Genomic DNA, 13,552 nt, shown 5'->3' with positions numbered 1-13,552 from the left:
ATTAAACCGCGTGCACACTTGAATAAAAGGAAACGCTCGGGCGATTTCTTTTTCGGATTAAACGGGCCGCTGGCACTTTAAGAAAGAATTAAATGCGCACGCGGCCGGTCTCGGGCCGCGTGCGCGTTTGAAAATTAAAACGCCCGTTGGGCGTTTTTTTGGTAAGAACCAGCGCTCGCGTGCGCCAAATCACTGCGTGAAGAACGCGAACGCATCCGCGGAATACGCCCACGTGTTCGCAAAATTACGAAAACGTCCCTGCATAAAACCACTATATAAACCTCCTATTTCATCCTATTTGTATATGAAAATTTTGAGAAAAATAGTGAAAAAATTCTGAAGAAATTCTTCTTCCTCTTAGCCACTTCCGATTTTTGTTTTTACATTTTTATTCAGTTTATTTTGTTCTTTTCATTCCGTTCTTTGCTGGATCTGCAAGTCCGATCGGGTTCGCTTTGACTTCTTCCGAGACGTGCCGAAGAAGAAGTTGTAGGGTCGTCGTATCTCCAAGAAGGATTGCCGGGTGACCCGTACGTGGGGGCAAATACCTCTTTGGGACAGCGTCTACGCGCTTCGACCTACCTTCAATCAGGCTACTTTCTTCTACTTTTATTTTTAATTTAATATTAGTAGATTTGTAGGATTTGAATTTCTATAATATAAATTTATTAAAAGCATAGATTTATTTTGCGCTAGAATAGATTTATTTTACATTAAAATAGAATTATTTGGATGCCGAATAATATGCATGTATATTATTCCCTTTAAGATTTTCCATTAATTGAATTAATAGATTTATTGTTTATTTATATGATATATTGCTAACAATATATATAACGTGCAATAATTTTAGCTTAAAGGTTTAATGAAATCAACACCTCATCACATCTAATGAACAGTTTATGCTGATTTCATAATATATTAGTAATGTTAAGACTCAAAGGAAAGAAGCGGTTTAGTTTTAGTTTCTTGAAATATATGGCCAAACTCCATGAAGAAAAAAATAGTTAAGAATATACATTATAATAACGTGAAATTGCTAACTAAGTCCTTGAAGAAAATTTGTTCTTTTGGGCATAGCAACACTACTAGAAAAGAAAAAACTAGAATAATGAAATACACTCATAAGCAACAAGAGTATTTAGTCCTATAGCGTCTAAGTAACTGTATTTGGGACCAAAGGGCCATGTGCTTATGTCACAAACGCCTCTTTAAACAAAGATGCAAGCTTTCTACCATCCCTTGTTATTTAGGATCCTTGTGTTTTTTCTTTTCTCTCATTAGTTTGGTATTAGTCTGTTGAGTTTTAAGCTTATGTATTAGTTGTTAGTATATTTTCTTTTCTTTTTTTTGATATGCTGGCGTTTCACGACATTCAGTTGTGGGTATGCCACGAAGAATCAGAATACAAAACATGGGCTAGTCCCTGCGGCATGGAGTCAGTGCTATTCTAAGAGAAGGCTCTAGAATGATGTGCTGCGAAGAAGACGACCCAATCCGCCGCATTGTTCGCCTTCCGAAATACAGCCAAGAGGAAAAACATGGCTTTACTCACCGTTTATTGCAATTATCATTTTATCATACACTTCTCATGGTTATGACCAAGGTGAACTGTGCCATATGTTAGCAATATATCATATAAATAAACAATAAATCTATTAATTCAATTAATAGAAAATCTTAAAGGGAATAATATACATGCATATTATTCGGCATCCAAATAATTCTATTTTAATGCAAAATAAATCTATTCTAGCACAAAATAAATCTATGCTTTTAATAAATTTATATTATAGAAATTCAAATCCTACAAATCTACTAATATTAAATTAAAAATAAAAGTAGAAGAAAGTAGCCTGATTGAAGGTAGGTCGAAGCGCGTAGACGCTGTCCCAAAGAAGTATTTGCCCCCACGTACGGGTCACCCGGCAATCCTTCTCGGAGATACGACGACCCTACAACTTCTTCTTCGGCACGTCTCGGAAGAAGTCAAAGCGAACCCGATCGGACTTGCAGATCCAGCAAAGAACGGAATGAAAAGAACTAAATAAACTGAATAAAAATGTAAAAATAAAATTTGGAAGTGGCTAAGAGGGAGAAGAATTTTTTCAAAATTTTTCCACTATTTTTCTGAAATTTTTTGTGTGTCAAAAGAGATGAAATAGGGGGTTTATATAGGAAATCGCCCATTTTCCATAATCGCGGCCTCACGACTGCACATATAGGTGAGTCCTAATAAGGAAGCTAGCAAGGAAGCTCCTGCCTCTTGGGTCTCGGACTCATTAAGAGTTATACAAACGAACTCATCCTACCGCTTGCTTTTATGAGCACTAGCGCCATAGGGATGAGGAAAACATGAAATAGTGCTCCTCTTAGTCACACTCCGGTTTGTTTCTACCCATTGAACCTTTTAAGGTTGGGTTCCCACCGTGGTGATCTATCTTTATGGGCTAAGCCCCATCCCCCTCGATGACTCTAGAACTACTGTTCTAGACAAGCCTTTAGTAAGCTGATCAGCCAAGTTATTTTCTGATTTAACAAAATTTAAGGCAATAACATTATTTTTCAATTTATATCTTAATGATTTATGACGCACTTTTAAGTGCCTGTTCATTTTTACACTGGCATTTTCTTGATTGCACTTATCTATTGCAGATTTACAGTCACAATGTAAGGAGACAGGTGGTAAAGGTGACTCATCTACAGGAAGGTCTATTAGTAGATCTCTGAGCCACTCAGCCTCAGTGCTAGTAGTGTCTAAAGCTATCAGTTCAGACTCCATGGTACTCCTAGATATTAAGGTTTGTTTGGTGGATTTCCAAGACACAGCAGCACATCCTAGGAGAAAGACGTATCCTGTGGTGGATTTAACATCTAAGGTATCGCTGATCCAGTTGGCATCACTATAGCCTTCTAGAACAGCAGGAAACCCACTAAAGTGCAAACTATAGGACTTGGTACCCTTAAGATACCTAAGAATTCTCTCTAATGCTGTCCAGTGATCTCTATTTGGATTAATAGTATATCTACTAAGTCTATTTACAGCATATGCTATGTCTGGCCTGGTGTAGTTTGTTAGGAATCCTAGTGAGCCTATGATTTGAGCATATAGGCTTTGAAGGACAGGAGTTCCTAAGTTCTTCTTAAGATGAGTAGAGGGATCAAATGGAGTAGAGACAGGCTGACAATCGAAATAATTAAATTTATTAAGTATCTTGTCAACATAATGACTTTGGGATAACTCAATACTTTTTGTACTTCTAATTATTTTGGTATTTAAAATTAAGTCAGCTTGTCCCAAGTCTTTCATATCAAACTTATGACTTAAAAATTGTTTTACTTCATCAATTATCTGAAGATCTGTCCCAAAGATCAGTATATCATCTACATAAAGGCACAAGATCACAAATTTGTGTCCAACTCTCTTATGATATACACATTCGTCTGTGCTATTGATTTCAAATCCAAATGTCATTATGGTTTCATCAAATTTCAAGTGCCATTGCTTGGGTGCTTGTTTAAGACCATAAAGAGATCTGACTAGTCTGCAAACTTTATTTTCTTGGCCTGGAATTTTAAATCTCTCTGGTTGGTCCATATAAATTTCTTCATTTAAGTCTCCATTTAGAAAAGCTGTCTTAACATCCATCTGATGAATCACTAATCTATGAATGGAGGCTAATGCTATAAGGACCCTAATAGTAGTTATCCTAGCTACAGGTGCATAAACATCAAAGAAATCTACCCCAGGTCTCTGAGTAAAGCCCTTGGCAACTAATCTAGCCTTAAATTTATCTACAGAGCCATCAGGCCTAAGTTTCTTTTTAAAGATCCATTTGCACCCTATAGTTTTACAATCAGGAGGAAGATCAGTCAATTCCCAAGTATGATTTTGGATAATTGACTGCATCTCATTGTCCACAGCTTCTCTCCAAAAAGGTGAATCCAAGGATTTCATTGCGTCCTCAAAGGTAGTTGGAGAGTCCTCTATAAGAAAAGTATAGAAGTCATCTCCAAATGTTTTCTCTACCCTGGATCTCTTACTCCTTCTAGGTTCTACTTCTACTTCTACTTCACTTGTCCTTATTCTACTAGAGCCACTAGCTATACCACTATCTACTCTAGTCTTAAGTGGAAAGGTGTCTTCAAAATATGTTGCATCTCTAGCTTCTATGATGGTGTTGTTACTAATATCACTTTCTTCTGAATTTATCACTAGAAATCTATTGGCATTACTATTGGCTGCATAACCTATGAATATGGCATCCACTGTTTTAGGCCCTATTTTCTTTCTCTTAAAATCAGGTATTTTAACTTTTGCCAAGCACCCCCACACTTTCAAATAGCTAAGATTAGGTTTTCTATGTTTCCAAACTTCATATGGTGTTAGATCATTATTTTTAGAGGGAATCCTATTAAGGATATAACAGGCTGAAACAAGAGCTTCCCCCCACAAATTTTCTGGCACTCCTGAGCTTATAAGCATGGAGTTCACCATATCCATTAAAGTCCTATTCTTCCTTTCTGCTACTCCATTTGATTGGGGAGAATAGGGTGCAGTCACTTCATGAATGATTCCCTTCACAAAATTGAGTTATATCATTGGATGTATATTCACCTCCTCGATCTGATCTAAGAATTTTAATTTTCTTTTCTTGTTGATTCTCAGCTTCGATCTTAAATATTTTAAATTTGCTGAGCACCTCATCCTTGGTTTTAATTAGATAGATATAACAGAATTTGGATAGATCATCTATGAAGGTCACAAAATATTTGTTACCTCCTCTAGAAGTTCTACCAGAGTCACAAACATCACTATGGATCAACTCTAATAGATCTGAATCCCTATTAACGGATTTAAAAGGCTTCCTAGGGAGTTTAGCTTCTACACAAATTTGACATTTCTCATGGTTCTTAAGATCACTTTTTGGTATTAGATTTAGGTTCATAAGTTGTTTAATTGAATTATAATTTACATGACCTAATCTACCATGCCAAATAGAAGGAGGCTCTATATTCATAATCAAAGGATTTTCATTTATTGAAGGAGCTATTACATTCAATTTGAACAATCCTTCACTAAGAAATCCTTTTCGAATAAACATAACACCATGAGAAATTACAACCTTATTGGACTCAAAAATAAGATGAAAGCCTTGCTGGACAAGCAAAGAACCACTAATGAGGTTTCTCCTAACAACTGGAACATGTTGGATGCCGTGCAGTGACAGGACTTTTCCAGAGGTAAGCTTTAAGTCCACACGTCCTACTCCTAACACACGCGCCTCCGAGCTGTTTGCCATGATCACAGCTCCTCCACTTGAGATCTGGTAAGAAGAAAACCAGGAACGATCCGAACAAATATGAATGCCAGCTCCGGTATCAATCCACCAATCTAGTGATTGTAAAGTCATGTTAACTTCAGGAGTGAAGGAAACAGACCTGAAAGCTGTCTCAGAGGAGCCAGCGCCGGAAGTCACCATGTTGACTTGAGCACTGGATGTGTGTGGACCCTTCTTCTTAGATTGAAGAGGTGCAGTCTTCTTATAGAAGCACTGTGGAGACAAATGGTTGGTCCGACCACACACATAACAGAAACGAGCACCACCTTCCTCTTTCTTCTTCTTCTGCTCCTGGGATTGAATAGGCTTCCCATTGTAGTGGTGGTTAGGGTTTCTAGGGTTGTAGGGTTTCTTCTTGAAATTCTTACGAAAGGGTCGGTTCTGATTTTTCTTAGGAGGAGCTTCTACATTATATGCATTATTTTTGGGTCCAGTAGAGGTATTATTTCTGAGCCTATGCTGCTCTTCAATCCTAATGGAGTTTAAGACTTGGGTTAGGGTGAGAACTCCTTGGGTATGGCTCAGGATCTTGGCAAAATCAGACCAGAAAGTAGGTAGTTTATCTATCAGACAGGCTACCTGGAATGATTCATCCAAATTGGTTCCATTAGCTCTAAGCTGGTGGATCAGGGTTTCAAATTCATGAATTTGGTCATTCATAGGCTTTGAGTCCACCATCCTAAACTTATTGAAATCGGAGGCCTTGAACCTCTTTACCCCAGCATCATCAAGACCATATTTGCTATTTAGGGTGTCCCAGAGTTCTTTGGCACTCTTGGCTGTATAATAGATATCATACAGCCTCTCAGAAAGAGCACCTAGGATTCTATGGCTACAATGATAATCTATCTCATCAGGTGTCCTAGATGGTGTGCCAGTGGAGGCAGAATGTTCAGTGTTGGAAGAGGTAGTTGGGTTGGACCCATTATCAACTTCGGTAGTACTTTCACCTATGGCTGAGATTAACCCTAATGTGGTGAGCCAGAACCGCATTTGGTTCTGCCACCTCCTAAAGTTATGGCCATCAAATTTTTCAGGTTTGGCACTAAGGTGGTCACTAGTGTTTGAGGCCATAGGATCAGGGTTACAGAATAGAAATAGAAACCTGATTGAAGGCAAAAAATCTATGTCAAAAGATTGCACTAATATTTATATTGAACTTTGGATGTCTAATTGATATATCCAAAAAAACTAATAGCCAGATCAGCTCCAGATCGGTGGTGGAGCACTAGGCTCACTTAAGTACCAGCCTTTCTTAGGCACGTATGCCTTTTTGACAAGCTTTTCTTAGACACTATTAGTTAGTAGATATAATCACTAGAAATCACACAAATTCAATATTTAAAATAACCTAAATACAAATTTAAACGAATTAACTAATTTTTGAATTTTTCGTTTGACCTTTCTGAATTAGTAACAATTGATTACTTAATTTAATTCTAGCAAACAATTATTGTAATTAAAATCTAATTTATCAATTCAATGAATTATATATATTAGAGTTGATTTATTTGCTTATTAGAATAATTGATTAGTAATCTTGTGGTAGCAAATCAATTATTGTAATTAAGATGTCAATTCAATGAATTAAAAGATTTATTTCTTTATTAGAATAATTGATTGAGATCTAATAAGTCAATTTAATGAATTATAAGATTTATTCCTTTATTAGAATAATTGATTGAGATCTAATAAGTCCATTCAATAGATTAATTATTATGTATCAACCAATTTCCAAATTTTCCGTTTGAATGGGATCTGGAAATTACTCCTTGAGAAGTCCAAATGGAGGTATAATAAACCTCTTGGAGGTTAACCAAATTATTAACTCTTTAGAATAATTTATTATTGATGATGTGCTAGCAAAAACAATTATTGCAATTAAAATCTAATATGCCACAATTGTAATAAAAAATTTAATTAATTATATATTACTAACAAAAAATAAGTACTTCTTTAGATTGTTAGCAATATATCATATAAATAAACAATAAATCTATTAATTCAATTAATGAAAAATCTTAAAGGGAATAATATATATGCATATTATTCGGCATCCAAATAATTCTATTTTAATGCAAAATAAATCTATTCTAGCACAAAATAAATCTATGCTTTTAATAAATTTATATTATAGGAATTCAAATCCTACAAATCTACTAATATTAAATTAAAAATAAAAGTAGAAGAAAGTAGCCTGATTGAAGGTAGGTCGAAGCGCGTAGACGCTGTCCCAAAGAAGTATTTGCCCCCACATACGGGTCACCCGGCAATCCTTATCGGAGATACGACGACCCTACAACTTCTTCTTCGGCACGTCTCGGAAGAAGTCAAAACGAATCCGATCGGACTTGCAGATCCAGCAAAGAACGGAATGAAAAGAACTAAATAAACTGAATAAAAATGTAAAAATAAAATTTGGAAGTGGCTAAGAGGGAGAAGAATTTTTCTAGAATTTTTCCACTATTTTTCTGAAATTTTTCGTGTGTCAAAAGAGATGAAATAGGAAATTTATACAGAAATTTTACGCAGGGGCAAAATGGACTTTTTGGCGGACGCGTCCGCGCTCTTCACGCGAACGCGGATGTAAATTCTAGTGGGCCCCAGTGCATTAATTTTTCCATCACCATCTTCCCTATAATGTGAGCCCTAATTGCACTTAAAATGTGGAGTAGATATTTCACCATTTTAAAACGTGGGCATGCAGAGTTCTATATGGCATACAAGAGATGCATATAAGAAGAAAAAGGGTTCCATTTACAAGGCATGCATGCACTAGTAAAAAGCCGCATACTGCACTCCTATGCGGGTAGTAGGCTTGAAATATAACTAGTTTTATTATTATTATTATTCTGTTTCTTTGTAATTTGATCTATTTCCAATCATTGGATCAATTAGAGTTTAAATTATCGGCACCTTAACTTTTGCTCCATAATTTGCTCTAGGTTTCAAGAAACACCGGTTGACCACTTCTCGAACCTTGATCTCTTCTTTTTGCCATTTAACACTAGGTTTCTATTTACCTACAATTTTTTCCTTGATCTTTTGTCATGATGTATGATTTATTTGTGGTCCCTGGCTTGTGCATGAAGTGAAGTGACTGGGCCCTAATCCCAAAATAGAATAATCCCGAGGCCCTAATATTTTTTCCCAATTTTTTTTTGGAAAATAAAAAAAAATCTTAAGTAGCTTAGTCTTTTTTTTATTATTATTTTATTATTTTTTTAAGGTGAACAAATCATATATGCCTAGTATAAATACATCCAATAAAATTAGAAAACAAAATATCGCGCAATATGTTCAGGGCCCTATTTGGGGGAGCTTTTGAAGGACCAAAAAGCACTTTCTGGCCCTCCAAAAGTGCTTTTAAGTAAAAATAATGTTTGGTAAAATTTTGAAAAAGCTGTTTCAGCTTTTTCGGAAAGCTGAAAACAACTTTTTGGCAGAAGCTCCATTTTGAAGTTTTCCGAAAATGCTGTTTTTAGCTTTGTCGGGAAGCTGTATTTTTGACCAAAATACCCCCATTTAAAAGTTTTTTTCCCTCCCAAAAATCTCAATCCCACTGCCTCTCTCTCTCTCTCACCATCCCCCCTCTCTCTCTCTCCCTCTCTATCTCCTTCTCCTCAATGCCGCCGGCCCTCCTTTTTTTTTTTTTTTTGGGAGGCAGCCCGTGGCTGCCCACGGTGGCAGCCACCACGCCGGCCACCTGTGGCCGCGCTCCCCAGCCGCCGCTGCGGGTGTCGCCCGGTCGCTGCGACCCACCACAGCAAAAAAAAGGAAGGGGAGGAAGGGACCGCCATGGCCGCCGCCTCCCCGGCAGGCGCTGCGCCCGCCGTCCCGGCCCCCTCTCGAGCCCCCCTCCCCCCGCGGTCATCGGGGCCCGCCGTCCTAGTCCCCTCCCGGGCCTCCTCCCGCAGCCGCCGCGGCCCGCCATCCCGGCCTCCCTCCCTCGGCCGCCGCGACCCAGCCTCCTTCCGGTGCCGCCGGCCTTGCGGGAGAAGAAGAAAGGAGAAGAAGGAAAGAGGGGAAGGAAGGAGAAGAAGAGAAGAAAAAAAAGAAAAAAAAAGAAGAAAAAAGAAGAAAAGGAAAGAAAAAGAAAAAAAATAAGTAAATAAATATGTATATAAATGAACAAATAAATAAATAAATAAATAAATATATTTCAATGAAATAAAATAATAAATAAATAAATAATAAAAATATTAGTAATTATTTAATCAATTTTTTTACCTAGCTAGAAAATTTGTTAGAGAAATAAATGGTCATCAAAAGAGTGAAAAATTATTTTATACTAATAATTATAATATTTTATACATTTATTATTGTATTATACTATAAATAAAATATAATATTATATTATCTTATGTTAAATAATTTAATATTATATTAAATTATTATCCTATAGTATACAATGTTATAGTACTATATTATAATAATATTATATTACATTATATTAATATTATACTATATCATATATTTATGTATTAATATATATTATATTTTATTATGCACTATTGTATAATACTAGTAATATCATGTATGGTCATTTTGTCATACAAAAGTACTTTCTCAGTTTGTTTACCAAACAAATGTTAAAGCGCCACAGCACTTTAAAAATGTAGTTACCAAACAGTAAATAACTTTTTATAAAAACTCTACTTCCAACAGCTTTACTGCCAACAGCTCCCCCAAACAGGGCCCAAGACAGCTGATATGTCGGTTCACAGTATTCCTTCAAAGTGCTTGGCTACCAACAAGTAGGGCTGCAAATGGGTCGGGTCGACCTGTGACCCGACCCGCATAAGATCCGACTCGATCTGAATTTTAGAACCTGCGGAGCCAAGTTGGGTCCTAAATTTGGACCCGTTCTGTTTTTCGGATCAGGTCGGGTCCATCCAATCTCGACTCGGACCCGAACCCAACCCGATCCTTTTTTTTGGGTCAGATTTTTTTTTTTTAAGATATTCTTGGGACCGACTTATTGAATTTAGAGAATATTGAATTTGAATATGTGAATATAGCTTATCTAGTAAAATGTCTATTTCCTTTTCCCAAAAGAATTAGAAAAAAATTGCTTGATGTTATTTACTATTATATAGTAGAACTTTGAATATAAAAATACATAGCCTCGGATCCGATCCGAATGATCCACCGGGTCAAAATTTGCAGGCATAACCCCACCCAAGCCAACCCAATTTTTAATCGAATCAGGTTTGGATCCAAAATTAGGACCCAAATAAAAAATCGAGTCGGATCAGGATCACTCAGGACCCGACCTGATCCGACCCATTTATCACTTCGCAGTAGATATGCCTGATCATCAGAAAAATACACTTTTCCGAACTTCCTCAGATGTCATGCTGGAGCAGATAAGCAGGAACCTATCTAATTTTAGATCTATTTGATCAACGTCATTGAGTCGCTCTCGATATGGTCGGCCTTTGGAATCTGTCTCGCGTGCCACGGCTCCGTTCCCTGGAACCAGATATTAAAAGTCGGCGTCCAAGTAGACCTGGTCCAAATATGGCGTCCCACATTAAACCAAATTGCGGATCACGCTGAAAAAAAACCGCTTCGCGCCAAATTCCCCTCCCTTCCCGCGAGAAGAAAAGATTCGCCCGCGAAACCGCTCTCTTCCTTCCCCACTTTTTTAAGCACCGACAGTTCATCTACAGAACCATCAACGCCAAGGAAATCTCTCTCTCTCTCTCTCGCTCGCTCTCGCTCTCTCGTTCTCTCTCGCCATGTCTCCCAAGACCCCATTCAGGAGGCGAACCCGGGCCCCAGCTCGCCGATCTCCTCCCCTAGAGGCCGAAGAAAATCGCTTTGAATCCATCCAGTGCGAGGAGTGCGGCTCCGGCGAGTTCGGCGACGAGCTCCTCCTCTGCGACAGGTGCGACCGAGGATTCCACCTCTACTGTCTCCGCCCCATCCTTGCCTGCGTCCCTCAGGGCCTCTGGTTCTGCCCCTCCTGCTCCGCCCACAAGAAGCCCAAGCGTAACTCTCTCTCCCTCAATCTCATTCTCTTCTTGCTTTCTACTTCTCCTATTCCCGTTGGCTAATTCGGCTCCTGGAATTCCCGATTTTGTTGCAGAGTTTCCTTTGGTCCAGACAAAGATTGTGGATTTCTTCCGAATCCAGCGGTCGTCGGAATTTGAGACGCGAGGCGGTAGGAAACGGAAGAAGAAGACAGGGGGGCTGGTGGTGGCGAAGAAGAAGAGGAAGCTATTGCCTTTTAATCCGAGCGAGGACCCGAAGAGGAGGCTGGAGCAGATGCAATCCTTGGCCACGGCTTTGACCGCCACAGGGGCCGAGTTCAGCAACGAGCTCACATATCTTCCCGGCATGGCCCCACGGTCCGCCAACTGCTCTGCTCTTGAACAAGGAGGGATGCAGGTAACAATTTGATGCATATATGAACTTGATATCATTTCTTTGATTTCTTGGATTGACGAGGAACTTATAATGTTGGTGAAATTTTAGTAAATTCCAAATACTTTTCGATAGAGAGGTCATTCATATCGCATAATTCTGAATGATTTGACTCAAAAAGGTTCCAAATGTGGTTTATAAGTTAAGTGTAGCTTCTGATTGGTTTCATGGATTGGATTGGTGATGATTTCAGGTTTTGTCCAAGGAGGATACTGAAACATTAAACCACTGTAAGAGAATGATGGAAATGGGAGAATGGCCTCCTCTCTTGGTTGTTTACGACTCTCGCGAAGGGTTAGTATTCATGTGGAATGTCTCCTTCCAAATTATGTCAGTTAGTTCTTGTTACTGAATTGGATCTTGGAAATCTTATATTGGTTGTGAGTAGGTTCACAGTGGAGGCAGATAGATTCATCAAGGACTTGACAATTATAACAGAGTATGTCGGCGATGTTGATTACCTAAAGAATCGAGAGCACGATGATGGAGACAGCATGATGACTCTACTTTCAGCCAAGGATCAATCGAAGAGTCTTGTTATATGCCCTGATAAGCGTAGCAACATCGCTCGGTTCATCAATGGCATCAACAACCATATGCCGTAAGCAGATCCAAAATTCGTTGTCTTTGATAGCTAATATGCTTTGATTTTTGAAATGCTAAATTTCTTGAAGAATTTTTGGTTGAGATATTGATTTAACTTGCTTTTCTGCATTAGGGATGGGAGGAAGAAGCAGAATCTGAAATGTGTTAGGTTCAATGTCGACGGTGAGTGTCGAGTTCTGTTGATTGCGATCAGAGACATATCGAAGGGGGAACGGTTGTATTATGATTACAATGGATATGAGCAGGAGTACCCAACTCAACATTTTGTTTAAATTCTCTTCTATCCATCAGTTTAGGTTTTGACACACATGGAGAATAGTTGCATTCTTTTTTCTTTCCCTGTTTCATTCTGGGGGTCAATGGAACAGTATTGCTCCATTTCGAAGGGGACTAATGGGTGTTTAATGTATTCTTACCAAGAGTGTTTTTTGGTCAAAGTTTAAGGCCTCCCATGTAATTCTCACTCGTTTAGCAGAAAGCTTATTCAATGACAAGCAAAAAAGAGGAAGGAAAATTGATTATTCACTATTTTAATGTTGCCTTTTGCTAAAATGTTCAATGTCATCTGGTTACTCTGGGAGTTACTACTGATTGCTCTGAGATGAAGATAGAATACCTAAAAATGAAATTTTTAGATGCATAAAGGATTAACTGAATCAAGCTAGAGTTGTCCATCCATGCTGGAATTTTTGTGAGCCCATGTGTGGCTAGTATTCAACCGTAATCTAGCCTAGTGGTGCGTAGAACTTTTTTTTTCCCCTTTTTCTTTAGAATAATTCTGGTCTGCTCAGATTATGCAAGCTTAGCTTCACATTGCCCTTAACTCATCTGATGTGACCTTCAAGAAATGGCTGACCTGGTGTATCATAGGGGATTTGTCTTTGTCTTCTTAAATGAAATAATTAATACAGAGATGAATCGAAAAAGAAATCTTTATTTGTTCTTTCTTTTCTTTTTATATGAAGCGACGAAAATGGAAATGATTTGGAAGATCCAAAACTAAAGGTAAGGCTAGGTTAATCTGAATTGGCTCAAGTTGGTTTGATGTGTCATCAGTTAAAGTTTGGGTTGGGTGAAAAGATGTCAACCTGATTGAAGCTGAGTTGGTTTTTGGTTGAAGTTACCAAACACAAGCTGAGCCTGGACTTGTCCAAGTAAGTTGGATTAGGGTT

The 13,552-nt window shown here is 38.1% G+C and overlaps 1 protein-coding gene across 1 annotated transcript; it reads left to right on the top strand.

Annotated features, from left to right (window-relative positions):
* Positions 1-11,041: 11,041 nt before the first annotated feature.
* On the top strand, positions 11,042-12,914 carry LOC103695768 (histone-lysine N-methyltransferase ATXR6). Its single transcript, XM_008777177.3, has 5 exons — positions 11,042-11,339; positions 11,437-11,738; positions 11,968-12,068; positions 12,163-12,375; positions 12,493-12,914. Exons 1-5 carry the CDS (start codon positions 11,087-11,089, stop codon positions 12,650-12,652), a joined length of 1,029 nt encoding a protein of 342 aa, XP_008775399.2. The 5' UTR covers positions 11,042-11,086; the 3' UTR covers positions 12,653-12,914.
* The last annotated feature ends 638 nt before the right edge of the window (positions 12,915-13,552 follow it).

Source organism: Phoenix dactylifera, chromosome 17, assembly GCF_009389715.1.
Source record: "Phoenix dactylifera cultivar Barhee BC4 chromosome 17, palm_55x_up_171113_PBpolish2nd_filt_p, whole genome shotgun sequence".
NCBI lineage: Eukaryota > Viridiplantae > Streptophyta > Magnoliopsida > Arecales > Arecaceae > Phoenix > Phoenix dactylifera.
The sequence above is the reverse complement of the archived record's forward strand: the minus strand, read 5'-3'. Positions and strand labels throughout refer to the sequence as shown.

What these genes read in the sequence shown, in the direction of transcription:
- LOC103695768 (XM_008777177.3), top strand. Translation starts at nt 11,087, where the DNA reads ATGTCTCCCAAGACCCCATTCAGGAGGCGAACCCGGGCCCCAGCTCGC. An exon ending in TTGAACAAGGAGGGATGCAG is followed by an intron (nt 11,739 to 11,967) that starts GTAACAATTTGA and finishes TGATGATTTCAG; the next exon opens with GTTTTGTCCAAGGAGGATAC. An exon ending in GGCATCAACAACCATATGCC is followed by an intron (nt 12,376 to 12,492) that starts GTAAGCAGATCC and finishes TTTCTGCATTAG; the next exon opens with GGATGGGAGGAAGAAGCAGA.